General features: G+C 42.1%; 1 protein-coding gene across 1 annotated transcript in view; it reads right to left on the bottom strand.

Annotated features, from left to right (window-relative positions):
* LOC131361306 (alpha-1,6-mannosylglycoprotein 6-beta-N-acetylglucosaminyltransferase B-like) overlaps positions 1 to 21,486 on the bottom strand; it is a 104,853-nt gene that overhangs the window by 56,240 nt on the left and 27,127 nt on the right. The window contains exons 3-4 of the mRNA XM_058402347.1: positions 12,145 to 12,289; positions 2,036 to 2,145 (exon numbers count right to left, since the gene is read on the bottom strand). Coding sequence (XP_058258330.1) covers positions 2,036 to 2,145; positions 12,145 to 12,289 — 255 coding nt within the window. The remainder of the gene's footprint in view (positions 1 to 2,035; positions 2,146 to 12,144; positions 12,290 to 21,486) is intronic.

Genomic DNA, 21,486 nt, shown 5'->3' with positions numbered 1-21,486 from the left:
AGCTAACCTAGTAACTGAGAGCTAACCTAGCAACTGAAAACTTAACTAGAAAGCAGAAAGCTAAACTAGCAAAAAAAAGCTAAACTAACAACAGAAAGCTAAACTAGTAACTGAGAGCTTAACTAGTCTGAGTGTTATTTACATTCACCAACAGAGCTGGAGGATGTTTATAGTGCGATTAGGTCAGGACGGTGGATGCAGGTTAAATCGATACGTCTCAGGGGGCAATAAAATGCAAATGTGAATTAAAAGTAGGCTTTAAATCTGTCCTGAGAGACTCGATACTGAACAGACTCGCTCTAATTCAGCTTTAGTGCTGACCGTCTCCCGCTTATAAATCCCACTTCCCAGAATTTCCCAAACAACACGCCGGACGTTACGCGTCACACGGAAGCGCGGTGCATCGTTTCTGATCGTCTGTCTTCCTGAAATTATCCTGCCGTGTTTGAACACCTGTTATATTGAGAAATGATCCTTTTTATTTTTTAATAAATGAAATCCACAGCAGCATCAGAACATGTCATTGTGAGTCTTGTGGTGAGAATCGGGGGTTCTGTGGATAGTCAAGGCTTCTTAGCTTTAAAAGAGTCAAAAAAGGAAAAGCAGAAGTTCCATTCCGAAAGCAAGCATTTTGTTAAAAGTGTAGAAAATAATCAGTTAAAGAGAGAACTTATAATGAGAGGAAGCTAATTTAAGGAGTAAGTTAATCTAGCATGGAAACTCATCTATCAGGAGGAAGCTAAGCTAGCAATGAAGCCGTCAGTAAAAACATTACCTTTAAATGCTTTGTTAGAAAAAAAACCAGGAGATTCAAAGTTTTATAAAAAAGAACAGATTTGTACGGTTTCTTTGAGTTTAAATGATCTGGAGAAGGAGAGCTAACCTAGCAACTAGTAACAGAAAGCTAAACTAGAAACTAAATGCAAAACTAGCAAATGAAAGCTAAACTAGCAACTGAAAGCTAAACTACTAAAAAAAAAGCTAACCTTGCAACTGAAAACTAAACTAGCAACTGAAAGCTAAACTAGTAACAGAAAGCTAACCTTGCAACTGAAAGCTGAACTAGCAACTGAAACACATGCTACCTAACCTAATGAGTGAATGCTAAGCTTGCAAACAAATGATGCTAACCTAGCATAAGAAAGCAAATGTATTGAGTCAAGAAAAAATTAGCGAATCTAGAAAATCTAGCAGATGAAACAAAACTGATCTGATGTAATGTATGCAAGCTGAAAGCTAGCATAGCTAATTAAAGCTAATCTAGTGAATGCTAGCTAACCTAACGAAGGAAAGCGACTTAATGAAAGTTGAAGTAGTGGAAAGCTGTGTGTTAACGAGAGAAAGGAGTGAAATCCGGAAAACTAGCAACTCTCTTCAACATTCTACACAGTGTGTAAAAATTCAAAATGGCTGACGTTCGATATATTAAACACAAAAACAAACAACAACAACAACAACAACATAATAATAATAATAATAATAATAATAATAATAATAATAATAACGCATGGCCTGTTTTATGCTAAAGTCATTAAAAAGACATTTTTGGACTCATTTTTCTGGACATTATTTCCATATCTACTTAATAGTGATGTTACATCTCTTCAGGCGGGGATACTGGTGTGTGTGTGTGTGTGTGTGTGTGTGTGTGTGTGTGTGTGTGTGTAGCTACAGTAATTTAATCATGATCACCACAGCAAGGTCTGCGACACACCAAGCCCCAGAAAAATGTGAAGCTGGTCATCTATCACCTAGCTTGTGTGTTTGTGTGTGTGTGTGCGCGTGTCTTTGTGTGTGTGTGTGTGTGCGCGTGTTTGTGTGTGTGTGTGTGTGTGTGTGTAATCATAATTACCTGGTCCTCACAAAAAAAAACCCCGACATTTTCATCATATTTATCGTCATAAAAAATAATAAATTAGCCAAAATATTTATAGCGTTAGCTAACTATAAGAATCATTACGGATATTAATGGAAGGTCCTCGTGAAGACAGGAATAAAAAGTGTGATGTGTGTGTGTGTGTGTACAGAACATCACCTCTTGATGCTGCCATGCTGTTCTGAAGAATCTGCTCCACTCGCACTGCCATGTTCGACACGTTTTGGGCAATGGCCTGAATTCTCTCTACCAGTCCTGCTGGCTGAATCCTGACACACACAGGACACACACAAACACACACACACACAGAAAGAGAGAGAGAGAGACAATTATCAATGTTAAAACTATTAAAAACACACTGATTTTGCAGTCACTCAGAGTAACGCTACAGGCAAATCTGACTCTGTGTTTTTTCTAGAAGATTCTACATCAGGGTTTAATTCTGAGGTAAAAAAAAAATTCAGAACAATAAATTCACCCTGGATTAAATCTCTGAGTGTAAATATTGTGATGAAGAATTCAATTTCATGTCATTATGTTAAAAAAAACAATTGCTAATCAATTACGGCTGAATGTCTCTCAAGTGAAGCGTTTTATCAGTGATTTAACGACACGTCTGAGAGAGCCGCCGATGTTCCTGATCATTTCCTGATATTTTTACAGTCCCTGTGGCTTCACGTCGTCCCTGAAACCGACTTAAATCGTATGCGAAAGCTAGCCCGTGCTTGGCGGCTGTGCTCCCTGGTCGCCTAGCAACAGCGCTCTCACAGCTTTCGCTAGTTGGCGAGTGGTGCGAGTGTCGCGTCGTGTTTTTGCCTTTCCATGTCGAAAGCACCAATTTCATGAGTTCCATTTGAATGCACTATATGATCATCTCTGTCTTCCTCTCCCTCGGCGTCTCTGTGAATCTATCGGGAAGTGTTAACAGGCACTAGACGCTCTAATTGCGAGGCACTTGGATGGAGCGTGAAATAGAAAAATCCTGAAGCCCGTCAATACTATTTAGTCTCAGAGCTGAGAGCGTTTCCCTACACATTACGGCTCATGGAGATACAGAGCCGAGGGAGCGGAGTTTGGGTCATTAAAAGCAGGAGGTACGACTGTAACACGCACGCACACACATGCGCACACACACGCGCACATACACACACACACAGCGAAGGGGCCCACTGAAGTCAGTGTGCGTGAAAGGGTAAAAGATGTAATAAACAGACAGCAGTTGAGAACAAGCTAAACGTAGCCACAGTTACATCAACAACAGCTGAACACTTGATCTTTTTAATTTACAGCCGAAAGAATGAAAAATGTAGAACCAGGAACAACACAAATTAGGAAAGACAAAGTGACTTAAACCACTGATTATTTAGTTCATTTTAGCACAATGCAGAAACCACACCACCTTCACTGGGACTGACAGGAACAGAGACCACACCACCTTCACTGGGACTGACAGGAACAGAGACCACACCTCCTTCACTGGGACTGACAGGAACAGAGACCACACCTCCTTCACTGGGACTGACAGGAACAGAGACCACACCACCTTCACTGGGACTGACAGGAACAGAGACCACACCTCCTTCACTGGGACTGACAGGAACAGAGACCACACCTCCTTCACTGGGACTGACAGGAACAGAGACCACACCTCCTTCACTGGGACTGACAGGAACAGAGACCACACCACCTTCACTGGGACTGACAGGAACAGAGACCACACCTCCTTCACTGGGACTGACAGGAACAGAGACCACACCTCCTTCACTGGGACTGACAGGAACAGAGACCACACCTCCTTCACTGGGACTGACAGGAACAGAGACCACACCTCCTTCACTGGGACTGAGAAGTACAAAGTCCATGTTTCCTTCACTGGGACTGAGAAGTTAGAGAAGCCACAACTCCTTCACTGGGACTGACACACATTAGCCACACCTCCTTCACTGGGACTGAAAGTTACAGTAGCCACGCCTCCTTCACTGGGACTGAAAGTTACAGTAGCCACACCTCCTTCACTGGGACTGACACAGGCATTGGCCACATCTCCTTCACTGGGACTGACACCGACTTTAGCCACGCGCCTTTTCACTAAGACTAACAGGTACAGAAACCACGTCTCCTTTACTAGGACTGATAAGTACAAAGACCATGTGTCCTTTACTAGGACTAAAAGTTACAGAAGCCACGCCTCCTTCACTGGGACTGACACAGGCACTGGCCACTCCTCCTTCACTGGGACTGACAGGAACAGAAGCCTTGTCCCCTTCACTGGGACTGACACAGACATTGGCCACACGTCCTTCACTAGGACTAATAGGTACAGAAGCCGCATCTCCTTCACTGGGACAGACACACATTAGCCATGCCTCCTTCACTGGGACTGACAGGTACAGAGGCCATGCCTCATTAAGACTCATACTTCACTGAGACAAACACAGAAGCCATTCCACATTCATTAAAACTGACGAATTCAGAGGCCACGCCTCCTTCACTGGGACTGAGAGAACAAGAGGCCACGCCTTCTTCTTTTAGACTAATCGATTACAATCTCCTTTACTTTGATAAAAACAGAGGCCACACCTCCTTTACTGGGAATGACACAAATAGATACCACACCTCCTTCATTAAGACTGGTAAATGGCCCCACCTCCTAATAAGCCACACCTCCTTAACTAGGTGTGACTGGCAAAGGTCACATCTCTATCACTGAGACTGACTCAGAGAGGCCACGCCTCCTTCTCTGAGATTAGACTGAAAGTCAATTAGAAGCCATCTGGAATGTAAAGTGAATAAATAGTGATTAAGTCTAAGGGGCGGAGTTAGCACTTGGATTAAGTCTAAGGGGCAGAGTTAGCGCTTTGGATGCATTTGCATGGCATCCAGCAAAGTGCATCTTTCTCATTAGCATTCCTTCTGCTCAGCGGTGTGTGCTCGCTCTTACAGCCAGGAGATTATCAGATGCATGCAGGCTGTGATGGATCACCCCGAGGGGACGAGACGCTGACTTCAGACTTTACGGGACATGGACACGAGTTCAGCGTGAAAACAGTTGCAACACCAAGCCTTTTATCCTTTAACTATATTATAATAAACTCACTGCTAGACAGTTTTCTTCCTTTCATGCCTAGATAGAAAAGTGAAGAAACCTCAGAAGCTAATCAGTTTGATTCTTTGGTTTCTTTGCATGATTATCATCATTAATGTGCATAAAGTGGAGAGGTTTAAATGCTGCATGTTGTTACTGAAACCTCATTAGAAACTCCCAAAGGGAAAAAAGGTCACATGACGAATTCATTCATAACACTTGCGTTTATATACCATTTTTTGTGGGTGGAGCTTAGGTGGAGGCAGAAAGAGTTCTCTGACAGCTTCACAAGTGATAATTATCAAGTTTCGTTAGTTTGTTTTTGATGTGACAGGATGACCTCCGGTTGAGTGACCTGTCATCTACACCAATCTATCGAAAAACCCAGCACTTCTGGCAACTGTAGAAAGGGAAATAACACAAACAGTTTCCTTTGTTTAGTCTCCGGTCATTAGCTAACTTACACGCTAAAAAGTTAGCGTTACATGAGAAATCATTTATTTATCTGCCAATTTCTAATGAGGTGGGTATGCGTAAGACATATTTAGACATGTAACCAAACCATAAACCATACCAATGACAAACAATAGTTTCTTTAACCTTATCTAATATGAAGTGTGCGCTGCAAACGCAAGATTTCTTGATGATTGTTTCTGTCCAGTCCGCTCGTTTTATTGAGTTTGACCACAGCTGTTTTTTTGTCCAGCAGTAGCAACAGGTATGCGATAAATCTTAGGATTAGAGTCCCAACGATTCTGTCACACAACAACACAAGATGACATTTGCGTTCCTTGTGTAGCCGACTCTGCACTTGTTTTGCCTCCAGTTAGTGCTGTGATGTAACTGTGACGTCGGCACAAAAAGGATCTATAAAAATTGATTCAGAATTTGGAAATATAACTTCTTTTTATATTTTCCCACTTTTCAACTTTTTTGAGCATATTTAGCAGATTTGGTCAACTACAGCGAGCTATAAACACATTATCTGATCATGTAATCTAAACAACATGCTAATCGCTAAGTGGTTTTGTTTTTTTCATGCTAAGTGGATTTGGCTAGTTCTCATGCACGATTAGCCCTCCCTCGCTGCTCTTCAAGAGGATGTGGTAATCGCCGTCCTCATCTGCAGTCTACAGAACGTCCATTACAGGATTTACAATGCAATCATGTAGCACTTTTACAACTCGCATAATCTTTTTATAATGCACATAACCACCTGTTTAACAGCACCGGCATAAAAATTCAACCCTTGTCTCCTTCTCCGCTACTTAGCGACGTTCTGCCTCATTGATCCGACGTGTCCGCATCTTCCACTGTCATATACAGGTACAGATATAGACACTTACGCTAATGGCTCGTTCGGCACATTTATTTGAGTCATTTCCCGGAGTTTTAGCTGCGGAATTATGTTACTGACGCTCATACTATTATTCAAGGAGCTCTGTGCAGGCAGTATGCAAAATTAGTTTAGCATCAGCAGCAGTTTTTGATTAGGTGTGAAATGAGCTGCACAAAAAAAAGCTAATTTCTCATCAGCCTTTTCTTAGATAACACACGAAAATTAGCCCATGTCTAAGAAAGATGAAGCTGAATGACTAAATCAGGGCTATGTGTGTGTGTGTGTGTGTTTGGGGTGGGGGGTGGCCACTCAGCATCGTGTTTAGCATTGCTAGCAGTGACTGATCGACCCGAGAGGAAGAGAAGCTGACTTCAGACTTTCTTAAAGACGCAGAGTGAACATGCTGCTCTCACTGAAATCGACAAAGCTGTTACAGAAATTATTGAAGTGTTTAGGGTGAGATGGAGAAATCAGACTGCAGCCAAGCCTCGATCTGTTTCTCACACACACACACACACACACACACACACAGACACAAAGGGCTCAAAATGATTATAGATAATGAGCTGTAAGTCACTGAAAAGGTTACGAGTGAAAAACGACCTCCACAGAGCTGTTGGATTCCGCGTCCTGATTGGTCAGAAGATTCGTTCTCTGTACCAGCGGCTCGGACAGTAGTGCAGCTACGCATCACAGGTTTAGGTTAATGCGTCATCGTTGCTATAGGAACAGCTTGTCGCAATTCTGTTTATTAACTTTTCAATACAGTTTATTACTCTTTAATACCAACTTAGTTTTATTAGTATTAGTATTAGAGTTGAATGCCGTTTATTACCATTTATTACATTTTGTATCGCTTATTACTGTATATTACATTTTATTACTGTTAATTACCGTTTTTATACTATTCAATTATATAAACAATATTTTTCAAATTACAGTATTTCCCTCATGGGATCAATAAAGTTGTCTATCTATCTATCTATCTATCTATCTATCTATCTATCTATCTATCTATCTATCTGAATATTGTTTTATATCATTTATTACATTTTATGTTACATTTATTGCTGTTAAGTACTGTTTATTACATTTTTATTACTGTTTATTGCTCTTTAATATCATTTATTACTATTCCATATTGTTTTGTTTATTATTGTTTATTACACTGTAATAGTGTTATTACTGTTTTCTGCTGTTTATTACTGTACATAATATATATATATATATATATATATATATGTATATATTCATGTTTATTACTCTTTAATGCTGTTATTATTGTTTAATGCTGGTGAAGCTTTGGATTGGATTATTTATGGAAGGAGTCTCCAGTGTCAGGGTTTTGTATCAGTTCGGTGTAAAGACCAGAGTTCAAACCTTTTTTTGTTCCATGAACATGAAGAGAGAGAAGAGAAGCTGGTAGGAGACGGACTGTTTCTAACTGCGCTAATGTCAAATAAACATTACCTTCAATTAACTCAAGAAAAGAAAAACGGCAATCAGTGAATAAAAGAGATAAAAGACTTGCTGTTTGCTTTGTGGAGATGAGAGTAACTCTGCTCCATCTCACCGTCACATCTCCCGTTATTTCCCTACAACATCACCACCCTGAGGTTTTACTCCTTACGTAAAATGGTAACTCCTAAACGTCGTCATGGCGATCTGGAGCGTGAGTGTGAGTGCGCTCAGTCTGCCTCTGTAAAATATTTGGATCTTCAACAGAAATAAGGTTAAAGCTTCACATCATAACCCAAAGGACCCTTTTAGAAAAAGCACCGAGGCGTGGCAACTCCTCTTAACATCTGATCTTTAACTGTCAAGTGTCAGGAGACTACAACTATCTATCTATCTATCTATCTATCTATCTATCTATCTATCTATCTATCTATCTATCTATCTATCTATCTATCTATCTATCTATCTATCCATCCATCCATCCATTCATCTATCCATCTTGCACCTCCCCCGCATTTGTAACTGTATTGTTTTTTACAGAAATGGGAACCTTTATATTATTTAGATTGTATTTAATTAAGATTTAAAAATATCATTTTAAGGAAATGAAAGAATTAAACGCATCTACATCGAAAGAGAGATGTAAGCGACAGGAACAGGAAGTTAAAAAAAAGAGTAACAAAGGCTCTTGCTGTTTCCAGATTTGTGTTTTTTTTTTCAGTTATTTACATTTACATTAATATTTACATTTACATTCATATCAGCTGCTCATATACGCAGAAATGTTTTACATCTACAAAAAAATAAAAAAACAGTGAGGACTAACAGTACTGGCGGCAAAGTCAGATGTTTCCTGTTTTTGATGCTAACTTTAATGCTAAATGTCGCTGCCTGCTCAGATTTACAGAATGTATTGACGGTAATATCTAAATGATCTAATCTAAAAAAAGTTTTACTGGAAGTGACGGATGTGTGAAAACATTTCATTCTACTCTTTTATGTTGAATTGGTACAAAAATAAATAACTGCTTTTTCTCCTGACCTGAAGTGAAGTGTTTAGTCACACCTCAGTTATCAGAGAGAGAGAGAGAGAGAGAGAGGGAGAGAGAGAGGGAGAGGGAGAGAGGGGGGTGAGAGAAAGAGAGAGAGAGTGTGGGAGGGAGAGAGAGAGAGGAAAAGAGTCAGAGAGAGAGAGAGAGAGAGAGAGAGAGAGAGAGAGAGAGAGAGACAAATAGAAAAAAAATATAGGTAGATATAGATAGAGGTACCTAGAGGAAGAAAGGAAGAAAAATTGAGGATGAGAGAGAGTATACTCTCAAAGCATCTCTCACCTTAAAGCTACCTCTCTCTCTCTCTCTCTCTCTCTCTCTCTCTTTCTCTCTCTCTCTCTGTTCCTCCTCTCTTATCTATCTCATCCTCTCCACTCTCTATACACATGGTCTGTTATCCTACACCTGCCCCGAGGGCGAATCATCTGGAACATCAGAGCTCACTGCAGCGTAACACAAACAGCGTGTCGGCTCAGATGATCATCACAACTCCTGCATCTCTCTCTCTCTCTCTCTCTCTCTCTCTCTCGCTCTCCCCCTCCCTCCCTCTCTCTCTCTCTCTCTCTCACTCTCCCCCCACCCTCCCTCTCTCTCTCTCTCTCTCTCACTCTCCCCCCTCCCTCCCTCCCTCTCTCTCTCTCTGTCTCTCTCTCGCTCCCCCCCCTCTCTCTCTCTCTCTCGCTCTCCCCCTCCCTCCCTCTCTCTCTCTCTCTCTCTCTCTGTCATTCATCTCTTAGTATTAGTTAGTATTAGTATTAGAGTTGAATGCTGTTTATTACTGTTTATTACATTTTGTATTGTTTATTACTGTATAACTATTTCATTTATTTATTCTTTTTTATTACATTTTATATTACATTTATTACCATTAATAACATTTTTATAACAATTTGTTGTTCTCTAATACCATTTATTACAGTTTCATATTGTTTTTTGCTGTTCATTACACATTGATAGTGTTATTATTGTTTTATTCTGTTCATTATAATATTTATTACTGTCATTTACTATTTATTGCTTTTTAATAACGTTTATTACTGTAAATTGTTACTGTTTCATATTGTTTATTACTGTTATTAGGGTTTATTCCTCTTTAATAATGTTATTACTGTTTATGAATGTACGTTTATCACACTTTATTACTGTTTATTGCTATTTAATACCGTTATTACTGTTTCATATCGTTTCTTACTATTTATTACTCCGTACCACTGTTTATTACTGTTTATAACTCTTTATTACCGTTTACTGCTCATTAATAACATTTATTACTGCATAAAATGTTTAATGATGTTAATTACTGTTTATTACCGCTACACTTGAGTTATGTATTCTGTGACATATACTTCACTTTATAACTGATTATAACAGTTGGCCACTGTTGATTTCTGTTTATTACTGTGTAATAAGGAGTATTTGGTTTAAATTCTGTGTAAAATTCATCCAGTTCAGTTAGTTTGAGATCAGGAAAATGAAGCAGCGCTAAAACGTCAGATAAATCTTTCTTATCAATCCAGACTGTTGTCCATTAAAAAAAAAACAACAGAAATGAAGCCAGACATTGTTGAGTGATTCTATATTTCTGGGATAAAGGAACTCCACGATGCAGACGGGTTTATTTTTGAAGGTTCGAGCCGTCGGGTGTTAATAAAGACTGCGTGGAAGTTTGACATGTTCCCTGATTCTCTGCTCCGGCGCTCTTCCACTTTTCACCTTTCTCTCTCATTCCATCAATTTCTCCTCCTGATGAATTCTCTTTATCGCTGCAGGACCAAGCGATCGCGCGGCCCGAGATTGACCGTGTTGCCGCTAGCGCAGTGTGAAACTCACTGACACAAATGTGAAATGAGAAAAACAGCCAACAGTGGAAATTAGCAAATCAAGCGCCTTGTCATATTCAGCAGCTGCCGAAAAAGAGAGAGAGAGAGATTGATTATATCAGCGGGGTGGAAATATCCTCTGAAGCGAAAATACAGGCTCATGTGCCAGACTATCAGGACTCAGAAGCTTAATTAGATTACAGCTAAGAAGCAGAGTGGAGAGTCGCGTCCAAACGTCTGAGGGACGTCTGAGTTTTTTGTTTTTTTTTAAACTGATCGTTATCCTCCTGAAAAGAGCAATTACTAAAGGAACCTGCACTAACGAGCCTTTAAAATGTTCCGAAGATTAATAAAGATCATTAAAAGTTTAAACGATGACAGAGTGTTTAACTGTGGGCTTGCTGGGCGTTAGTGGGTAATTAGCTGGGAGGGGTATCTATGGCTGGGGGTGTGTTTAGTGATGTTTTTTTATTTTAAAGTTGGGGGTATTTAGTTATTGGGTATTTGCCCATGAGGGGGTATTTTACATTGGGAGGGTTATTTTTGTAAATGAAAGGATTTTTAGTTATGAGGTTTTCACAGTTGAAGGGGTATTTTAGTAAAGGATTTATGCAGTTAGGGGGGTATTTAGTGATGTGGTTTTTGGCACATGATGTGGTATGTAGTTTTGGTTTTTGGTTTTGGTTTGGATTTTTTTAGTTGCTCCCCAAGTTCTAAAGGCTGAGTGGGTGAGAAGGGTATTTGTGGTTGAGGGGGTATTTAAGTATAGGACTTTTGCTGTTGGGGGGTATTAACCCCGTTTTTTTTTTTTTTTTGGCCCCCATAAGTGCTAAAGTTTGAATGGATTTCTGGTTGAGGGGGTATTTAGTTATAGGTGTCTGTGCTTGAGGGGCATTTTGTTATGGGGTATTTGTAGTGTAGAATTTTAACATTCACATGCTGATCAAAAATCATCAATATTTATACAGTCTATGATAGTGACCTGTATGTTGGTATGTGTTGGTGGTGTGTGTTAGTGATGTGTGTTAGTGGTATGTGTTAGTGGTGTGTGTTGGTGGTGTGTGTGTTGGTGCATGTATTAATGTGTGTTAGTGTGTGTTGGTGTGTGTTACAGGTGTGTGTTAGAGGTGTGTTAGTGGTGTGTGCTAGAGGTCTGTGTTAGTGTGTGTGTTAGTGGTGTGTGTAATAACCTGTAATAATGTGTAATAAACAGTAATAACCCTTAATTACCTGAGATAAATGTGTAATAATAGGTAATCACATGTAATAACCCTTAATATACAGTAATAACCTGTAATAACTCTTAATTACCTGAAATAAGCATGTAATAACTTGTAATAACATTAATACCCAGAAATAAATGTGTAATAACTTGTAATAACCTGGAATAAACCTTATTTACAGTAATAAACTGTAATAACCCTTAATAACCTGAAATAAATAAATAAATAAATAATGTGTGAGAACCTGTTCTGCCTGAGGACGAAAGTTTAGTTTTGAATTTTTGGTGGTTTTACCTGCTGATGGCCGAGCTGAGTTCCTCCAGACGCCGCGAGTCATTAGCGTTCTCCAGCCTCGACAGAGTCTCCATCCTCTTCATGATGACCTCCAGCATGTCACTGATCTTCCTCAGGACACCTCGGGACTCCACGCCTCCAAACACTACACACACACACACACAGAGTGTTGTGTTGATTTTGATGGGTTTTTTTGCTTGAATTGAATACCTGTTCATTACTAATCTCACCACACACACGCGCGTATCCATTAGCACTGCACCAAACGTCGAGTTTGTTCAGTTGTTCTTCCACTTATCCGTTATTTGTTTAACACACACTCTGAAAAAGGTCAGCCTGCCTGCTTTCTGTACATTCAGCGTAGCGCTAATGTGTGTTTCACTCCCATAATGCTCTGTGTTTTCTAGCCTTGGCTTAATTGCCTCCCTCTGTGCTCATTAAAGCTGCTGAAAGCTAGCTGAAATAAAACTGATTTATCCGTCGCGGTTTAATTAAGATATGAAATTACAGAACGTTCAGATCAGGGTCTCCTCGCATGCACGCTGACTGCAGGCGCCGCAAACATGCAGTGGACTTCAAGGGGTTTTTTGTTAAAAGTATGAACATGAACGTGTTTAACAGATGTTCCACCATGTAACTATAAAAGGATAAAAAGTGTGTTGTGTCCCAATAAATAAAACACTGCTGTGGTGTGAGAGGAACCAAACACCAAACTCCGCTTCAGCACAACACTCATGTTTATTTGGTGTGTGCTGGTGTGTGTGTATTGGTGTGTGTTAGTGGGGTGTGTGTGTTGGTGTGTGTTTGTTGGTGGTGTGTGTTAGTGGTGTGTGTTTGTTGGTGTGCGTTTGTTGGTGGTGTGTGTTGGTGGTGTGTGTTGGTGGTGTGTGTTAGTGGTGTGTGTTGGTGGTGTGTGTTAGTGGTGTGTGTTAGTGGTGTGTGTTTGTTGGTGGTGTGTGTTGGTGGTGTGTGTTGGTGGTGTGTGTTTGTTGGAGTGCGTTTGTTGGTGGTGTGTGTTGGTGGTGTGTGTTGGTGGTGTGTGTTTGTTGGAGTGCGTTTGTTGGTGGTGTGTGTTGGTGGTGTGTGTTGGTGGTGTGTGTTAGTGGTGTGTGTTGGTGGTGTGTGTTGGTGGTGTGTGTTAGTGGTGTGTGTTTGTTGGTGTGCGTTTGTTGGTGGTGTGTGTTAGTGGTGTGTGTTGGTGGTGTGTGTTAGTGGTGTGTGTTAGTGGTGTGTGTTTGTTGGTGTGCGTTTGTTGGTGGTGTGTGTTAGTGGTGTGTGTTGGTGGTGTGTGTTGGTGGTGTGTGTTAGTGGTGTGTGTTGGTGGTGTGTGTTGGTGGTGTGTGTTAGTGGTGTGTGTTTGTTGGAGTGCGTTTGTTGGTGGTGTGTGTTAGTGGTGTGTGTTGGTGGTGTGTGTTGGTGGTGTGTGTTAGTGGTGTGTGTTGGTGGTGTGTGTTGGTGGTGTGTGTTAGTGGTGTGTGTTTGTTGGTGTGCGTTTGTTGGTGGTGTGTGTTAGTGGTGTGTGTTGGTGGTGTGTGTTAGTGGTGTGTGTTAGTGGTGTGTGTTTGTTGGTGTGCGTTTGTTGGTGGTGTGTGTTAGTGGTGTGTGTTGGTGGTGTGTGTTGGTGGTGTGTGTTAGTGGTGTGTGTTGGTGGTGTGTGTTGGTGGTGTGTGTTAGTGGTGTGTGTTTGTTGGAGTGCGTTTGTTGGTGGTGTGTGTTAGTGGTGTGTGTTGGTGGTGTGTGTTGGTGGTGTGTGTTAGTGGTGTGTGTTGGTGGTGTGTGTTGGTGGTGTGTGTTAGTGGTGTGTGTTTGTTGGTGTGCGTTTGTTGGTGGTGTGTGTTAGTGGTGTGTGTTGGTGGTGTGTGTTAGTGGTGTGTGTTAGTGGTGTGTGTTTGTTGGTGTGCGTTTGTTGGTGGTGTGTGTTAGTGGTGTGTGTTGGTGGTGTGTGTTGGTGGTGTGTGTTAGTGGTGTGTGTTGGTGGTGTGTGTTGGTGGTGTGTGTTAGTGGTGTGTGTTTGTTGGAGTGCGTTTGTTGGTGGTGTGTGTTAGTGGTGTGTGTTGGTGGTGTGTGTTGGTGGTGTGTGTTAGTGGTGTGTGTTGGTGGTGTGTGTTGGTGGTGTGTGTTAGTGGTGTGTGTTTGTTGGTGTGCGTTTGTTGGTGGTGTGTGTTAGTGGTGTGTGTTGGTGGTGTGTGTTAGTGGTGTGTGTTAGTGGTGTGTGTTTGTTGGTGTGCGTTTGTTGGTGGTGTGTGTTGGTGGTGTGTGTTAGTGGTGTGTGTTTGTTGGTGGTTTGTGTAAGTGGTGGTGTGTGTTGGTGGTGTGTGTTTGTTGATGTGTGTTAGTGGTGTGTGTGTGTTAGTGGTGTGTGTGTGTTAGTGGTGTGTGTTAGTGGTGTGTGTGTGTTAGTGGTGTGTGTTTGTTGGTGTATGTTAGAGGGGTGTCTGTGTTGGTGTATGTAAAAGGTGTGTGTTAGTGGTGTGTGTTAGTGGTGTGTGTTTGTTGGTGGTTTGTGTAAGTGGTGGTGTGTGTTGGTGGTGTGTGTTTGTTGATGTGTGTTAGTGGTGTGTGTGTGTTAGTGGTGTGTGTTTGTTGATGTGTGTTAGTGGTGTGTGTGTGTTAGTGGTGTGTGTGTGTTAGTGGTGTGTGTTAGTGGTGTGTGTGTGTTAGTGGTGTGTGTGTGTTAGTGGTGTGTGTGTGTTGGTGTATGTTAGAGGGGTGTCTGTGTTGGTGTATGTAAAAGGTGTGTGTTAGTGGTGTGTGTTTGTTGGTGGTTTGTGTAAGTGGTGGTGTGTGTTGGTGGTGTGTGTTTGTTGATGTGTGTTAGTGGTGTGTGTGTTAGTGGTGTGTGTGTGTTAGTGGTGTGTGTTTGTTGGTGTATGTTAGAGGGGTGTCTGTGTTGGTGTATGTAAAAGGTGTGTGTTAGTGGTATGTGTTTGTTAGTGGTGTGTGTTTGTTGGTGGTTTGTGTAAGTGGTGGTGTGTGTTGGTGGTGTGTGTTAGTGGTGTGTGTTAGTGGTGTGTGTTAGTGGTGTGTGTGTGTTAGTGGTGTGTGTTTGTTGGTGTATGTTAGAGGGGTGTCTGTGTTGGTGTATGTAAAAGGTGTGTGTTAGTGGTGTGTGTTGGTAGTGTTTGTGTTAGAGATGTGTGTGTGTGTTATTGTGTGTTAGTGGTGTGTGTGTTGGTGTGTGTTAGTGTGTGTGTATGTGTGTTGGTGTCTGTTAGTGTGTGTATTATTGGTGTGTGTTAGTGTATGTTGGTGGTGTATGTTAGAGGTGTGTGTTGGTGTGTGTGTGTGTTGGTGTGTGTGTATGTTAGTGTGTGTGTGTGTTGGTGTGTGTGTGTGTTGGTGTGTGTGTATGTTAGTGTGTGTGTGTGTGTGTATGTTAGTGTGTGTGTGTGTTGGTGTGTGTGTGTGTTGGTGTGTGTGTATGTTAGTGTGTGTGTGTGTGTGTATGTTAGTGTGTGTGTGTGTGTTGGTGTGTGTGTGTGTTGGTGTGTGTGTATGTTAGTGTGTGTGTGTGTGTTGGAAGCCGCTGGATGTTCTGCTTTAACCTGTGTGGTGTAATAGAGTGCAGCGCGACTCTGCTCATGAGCTGGAGGAGAACAAATGATGTTGACGTTCTCGTCCCTCGGCAAGACGGAGCCAATTCCACGGAGAGGCCGAGGTGATGTTATTGCATTCACCTGCTAAATTAAAGAGGGATGGAGAGAGAGAGGGAGAGAGAGAGAGAGAGAGAGAGAGAGAGAGAGAGAGAGTAAAAAGAGTGAGATGAAAAAGAGACGGCAGAGTGAAAGAGAAGTGCAAATGGAGAAATGAAAAGAAAATGAGAAAAAAAATTAAAGAAAGGAACAAAAAGAGAGTGAATCAATTAAGGAATGGAGAGAGAGAGAGAGAGTTGTACAATCCTCTCCCTAATTCCACTTCCTTCCTTCTCCAGAGAAGTTTTGAAGGTCATCACTTCATCACTTTATTTCTACCCCCCTCCCCTCTCCCTCCCTCTCTCTCCCTCTCCCTCCCTCTCTCTCCCTCTCCCTCCCTCTCTCTCCCTCCCTTTCTCTCTCTCTCTCTCTCTCTCTCTCTCTCTCTCCCTCTCTCTCTCTCTCAGTGGTCTTTAAGCAGTGGATTGGACTGCAGCAGAAAATTGCACTTGAATCAGCTCACACTGAGTCATTATTAAATATTACTCTCTGTGTGTGTGTGTGTGTGTGTGTGTGACGTCTTTAAAACGCGTTCCTCTCATCACACGCTGGATTAGATGCGTCCTGACCTTCATTCCCATCATGCTGAGGTCACTAAAGTGAAACTAACTGCAGAGAAGAAAAAGCTAATGAACTCCACAAACACACACAGAGCTGTGAGGCGTTTATAAACTGCTTATTAACATCTTATGACACATTACTGCTCCTAATCCATTAAAATCACCCTGATTATCTAACAGAGACACATAAATATATAAATAAATCACAAACTCAACTAGAAATTAAAAACTGGGAAAATAAAGAATAATAAAATAATAAAATAAAATATAAGGATAATAAGAATAATATATTTTTTTAAAAAAAGAATTAAAGGAAATTTTTAAATATTTCTTTGCAGCGCTTTATCTAACAAAATCTTTCTTATGCTCAACTGTGTGACATTTAATTAATTCAATTAATTAATTAATTAGCTAATTAAGATTCATAATTGAATAAATATATATAATGAATCTTTTGTACAATCTATATGAAAAAATGACTTTGTGTGTTTCCATCAAGCCACAAACACCCCCAAAGTGCACACACATACACACACACACACACACACGCTGATGCAGAGACAGGAATGTATTTCCGCGGACATTTATCACATTGCCACTTTTACACCTTGCTTGAGAAGCAAATCTGATGTTCAAATGTTTTTATAACATCGGCTATATTTATTATGGTGGATGGAAATTTTTCTGTGTGTGTGTGTGTGTGTGTGTGTGTGTGTGTGTGAGTGTGAGTGTGTGTATGACAGCAGAGTAACTGAGCAAATCATGAGTGCTGTCACTGGCAACGGCTCCGGGATGAACTCAATTACAGGCGAGGCAGAGGATTAGAGACCTGCACCGATCATGACCCAGAGAGAGAGAGAGATACACAGAAAGAGAGAAAGGCAGACAGAAGGACAGACAGACAGAAAGAGAGACGGATGGAGAGAGATAGATGGAGAAAAAGAGATGGATGAAGAGAGTGATGGACAGACAGACACAACAGAACGAGTGAAAGGATTTCCATTGAACACACTGAACATATAACCACAGTTTGTTACCAAATGATTCAGTCTTCAGTGGAAACAACTCGTTTACTGAGTGATTCTTTTCATTTTCAGCTGCGTTCTTCACAATCGCAAACCGCAAAAAGGTTTTAAATAGTTCAAGGTGAATTTTATGCAGGTTTACGTTAAAAAAATCTACGAACTTCGTGAGTCATGTGTGCAACTGTACATGTGGAGAGTCAGGAATCAGTGAATCATTTCAGCGAATCATCTCATACAGCGAATTATTGTTTAAAAATCTCTTCATGTTTCTTAGACATCCGTGAACTGTGTAAGGAATATTTCCTGTATCCGCCTCACAGCTTTAACCTCTGCCCCGAGATTTACACACACAGCATGGATCCCAGCATGACTCCCGGATTTGTGTTCAGAGCAGGTTCTGACCTTTCACTTAGCTAAAAACACGGCGGCCATCTGGAACCGGAGCTCATGCGCGAGAAGCGTCTCTCGCCTGATTAATTCCCCCTCACGGCCGCCCGCATAAACACGATCAATCCTGCGCCAGGCCGCAGCTCGGACTCGGCAGGGGGCAGGAGGATCCCGCCGTGCCTGCAGACGGACGCAGAGTCCCTGAGACGGGACAGAGGGGCAGACATGAAGGAACACGAAGGACACGAGGAACATCGATCAGAACCGGAAACGTGGAGGACTCACAACACCAGAGTGAGCAAGAGAACCAGAGGAGGTGGAAAAGAGCATGGAGGAACAGCTGCTGTGGTTCCAGTGGCTGGTGATGTGTGTGTGTGTGTGTGTGTGTGTGTGTGTGTGTGTGTGTGTGTGTGTGTGTGTGTGTGGGGATAGACAGATAGTGAAGCTGCTAGCGGAACGGTAGATGATCATCAGAAAAAAATAGGAGAGGAAGCTAGCACTTTATCATTGTGTCATTGATTGAAGCACACACAAACACACACACACACAAACACACACACAAACACAAACACACACACGCACACACACACACACACAAACACACACACATAGAAACAAGCAGAAACACACACCACATTACCTTATGTGATGTCCAGTGACTGACAGGACTAGACGTAGCAACACACACACACACACACACACAATTATTTCCCACAGGATCTACACTAATATTTTCTTCTATTTGCTCTTTTTATTATAAATGTCTGAGGCCGTATTTATATTATTCACACAGGAAATTTTCTTTTTAGACAAAATGTCAAGTTCAGATCTTAAACACACACTCACACACACACACACACACACACACACAGACACACACACAGGATGATGAGAATTAAGTTACACACACATGAGGTCATGATCTAATACTGGCTCAAGAGAGTGACACACACACACACACGGGGCGGAGTCAGGGTAAATTAATGAATAATATTGAATATTATATTATAATATTATTAATAGTCTAGTGTTTGGTCAGCTGCTCCTTCAATCCCTCCACACCTTTCCTTTACACCAGCTTTATTATTTTATTCACGTGAAATGAAAATCGTGACAAATTTCCCGTCACACGTACAAACACAGAGCTGAGAAAATCAACTCACACTGCTGTGTAACCTGAGAGAGAGAGAGAGAGAGAGACAGACAGACAGACAGACAGACAGACAGACAGACAGATAGAAACAGAAAATGCCTGAAAAAGACCAAGAGAGAGTGAGAGAGCGAGGTGCTAGTCGAGGATGAGTGTGTGAGATAGAGAGAGAGTCTCAGAAAAAGAGAAAGATATAGACAGAGATAACGACAGACAAAGTGAGAGATGGAAAGAGACAGAGAGAGAGAATCTGAGAAAGAGAGAGATAGACTGACAGAGAAAATGCAGGAAAAGAGAGAGAGAGAGAGAGAGAGAGAGAGAGAGAGAGAGAGAGAGAGAGGACATTACCATCTATATGCATTTGTTACGCTCTCTTTCCTCAGCTATTACCCGAGTCTATAACCTTTCCATCAGGAACTGATAGAGAGATGAGAGAAATGAAGGGCACCAAGAAGTGAGGAGACCGACAGAGAGACAGACAGAGAGAGAGAGAGAGAGAGAGAGAGAGAGAGAGAGACAGACAGACAGACAGACAGACAGATGAGTAGTGCATCATTTTAAATGGTCTTCACCTTTCTGACATCTTCTTCAAATATTTGGCATCTGTCAAGGCAGGAAGGACAAATACACAACATCTACCTCTCTCTCTCTCTCTCTCTCTCTCTCTGCGCATGCGCGGTCGGAGAGGCGAGTGTGGCGTGTGGAGCACGTGAGAGCGGTTGGCTTTTTGCCAATTTTTCAGCACTAAAGTGCATTTTTTCCGTTTAAGATCTCGGAATATTTCTATACTTATTGTGTGAGTGTGTGTGCGAATAATAACTTTGTGTGTGTGAGTGAGTGTGTGTGTGCGTGTGTGTGTGCAGGTGTGTATGAGTAGCGTGTCGATGAAGCGTGGTTATGGCGGATCCGACCGCGAGGTTGTGTGAGAGTTTGTCTCGCCGGCACGGTGTCCGTGTTGTGTGTCCGGCACGGTGTCCGTGTTGTGTGTCCGGCACGGTGTCCGTGTTGTGTGTCCGGCACGGTGTCCGTGTTGTGTGTCCGGTGAGTGTTGAAGAATGTTGTTTAGCAGTCGGTAACGTGGTGGGGCATGAGAACATTGTCTCTGCCTCCAGAATGAACAGTGCCATTGTGGTGTTTCTGAATAATGTTGAGAAAGTAAGAAATCTGATTCAGAAAGGCATCATTGTTAATAATGAGCAAATACTGGTTTCTCCCCTCAGTTCCCCAGCTAAGAAAGTCTTGTTGTCCAACGTCCCTCCTTTTATCTCTGACGAGGCTATATGTAAAGAGCTGTCTCGGTACGGGCGAATTGTCTCCCCCATTAAGAGAATCCTCCTTGGCTGTAAGTCCCCACTGGTGAAGCACTTGGTGTCCTTCAGGAGAATGGTCTTCATGGTTTTTAGAGAAGGTGTGGAAGAGCTGAATGCTGTTTTTAAATTCAGAGTTGAAGGCTTTGACTACAATATCTTTGTTTCCTCTGATACCGATATCAAGTGTTTCAAATGCGGTAAAACAGGTCATCTTGTTCGGGCCTGCCCCGAGAGGCAGAGTGACCCCGGTGTTTCTGAGCGACCGGGGCAGGACACAGCTGAGTCGGCTGGGGTCGTTCCCCCTGAGGCTACGGTTCGGCTGGCTGCTGAGGGTCCCGGAGCTGCTGCTGTACCAGACATGAAGGAAAGTAAATCCCAAGCCCAGGCTGCAGCTCAGAAGCCCACTGGAGCTAAACCAGCCCCAGAAAAGCCATGCACGGCCGAACCGGCTGCGGAAGAGCCATGCTCAGCTCAACCGGACCGGGAGAAGCCGTGCTCCACTGAGAAGAGCTCAGTGGGTTCTGGAGCAGTGCTGGAGCTGCCTGCGCTGGCAGAGGAAGGCACGGAGGTGCAGAGCGACTGCCCAGAAACACTGGACACTACACCAGTGCAGGGGGACGGGGGAGACGTGGATATGGTGGATGAGCCCGTTTTTAAAGTTCCTAACAAAAGGAAGAAACAAGGTAAGGGACAGGGGAAAAAACAGGCAAAAAAAGACACAAAGGGGGAGGAACGAGAATCGGACAGTGATGACTGCATGTCAGATTCGGTTTTAATGTTCGATTCTCAGGAAGAACAGAGTAATGTGGTGTACAGTGCAGATGATATTTTCAGACTGGTTCAGGCAGGCAGGGCTGTTCCCTCTCTGGAATGTTGTACTCTCTAGCCATTAAACCTCTTTTAAATAAGTTAAGAAGTAATCTCTCTGGTTTTAATATTCCACACGCTAATGCCTCAATATGTTTATCAGCTTATGCAGACGATCTGGTAGTGATGATAAACACACAAGAAGATGTGAATGTTTTAACTGATATTTTAAATGACTTTCAGATTTTATCCTCTGCCAAAGTTAACTGGGCTAAAAGTGAAGCCATTTTAGTTGGGGAGTGGGAAGGTGGGCAACCATCACTACCAGGAGGCTTAGCATGGAAAAGAGGTGGTTTTAGATACTTGGGTGTCTACCTGGGGAACAATGAGTTTTTAAACAAAAATTGGGAA

Source organism: Hemibagrus wyckioides, linkage group LG11 (genome assembly GCF_019097595.1).
Source record: "Hemibagrus wyckioides isolate EC202008001 linkage group LG11, SWU_Hwy_1.0, whole genome shotgun sequence".
In the NCBI taxonomy this organism is placed as follows: Eukaryota; Metazoa; Chordata; class Actinopteri; order Siluriformes; family Bagridae; genus Hemibagrus; species Hemibagrus wyckioides.
Note: the sequence above shows the minus strand (reverse complement) of the source record. Positions and strands in the feature narration are given on the sequence as shown.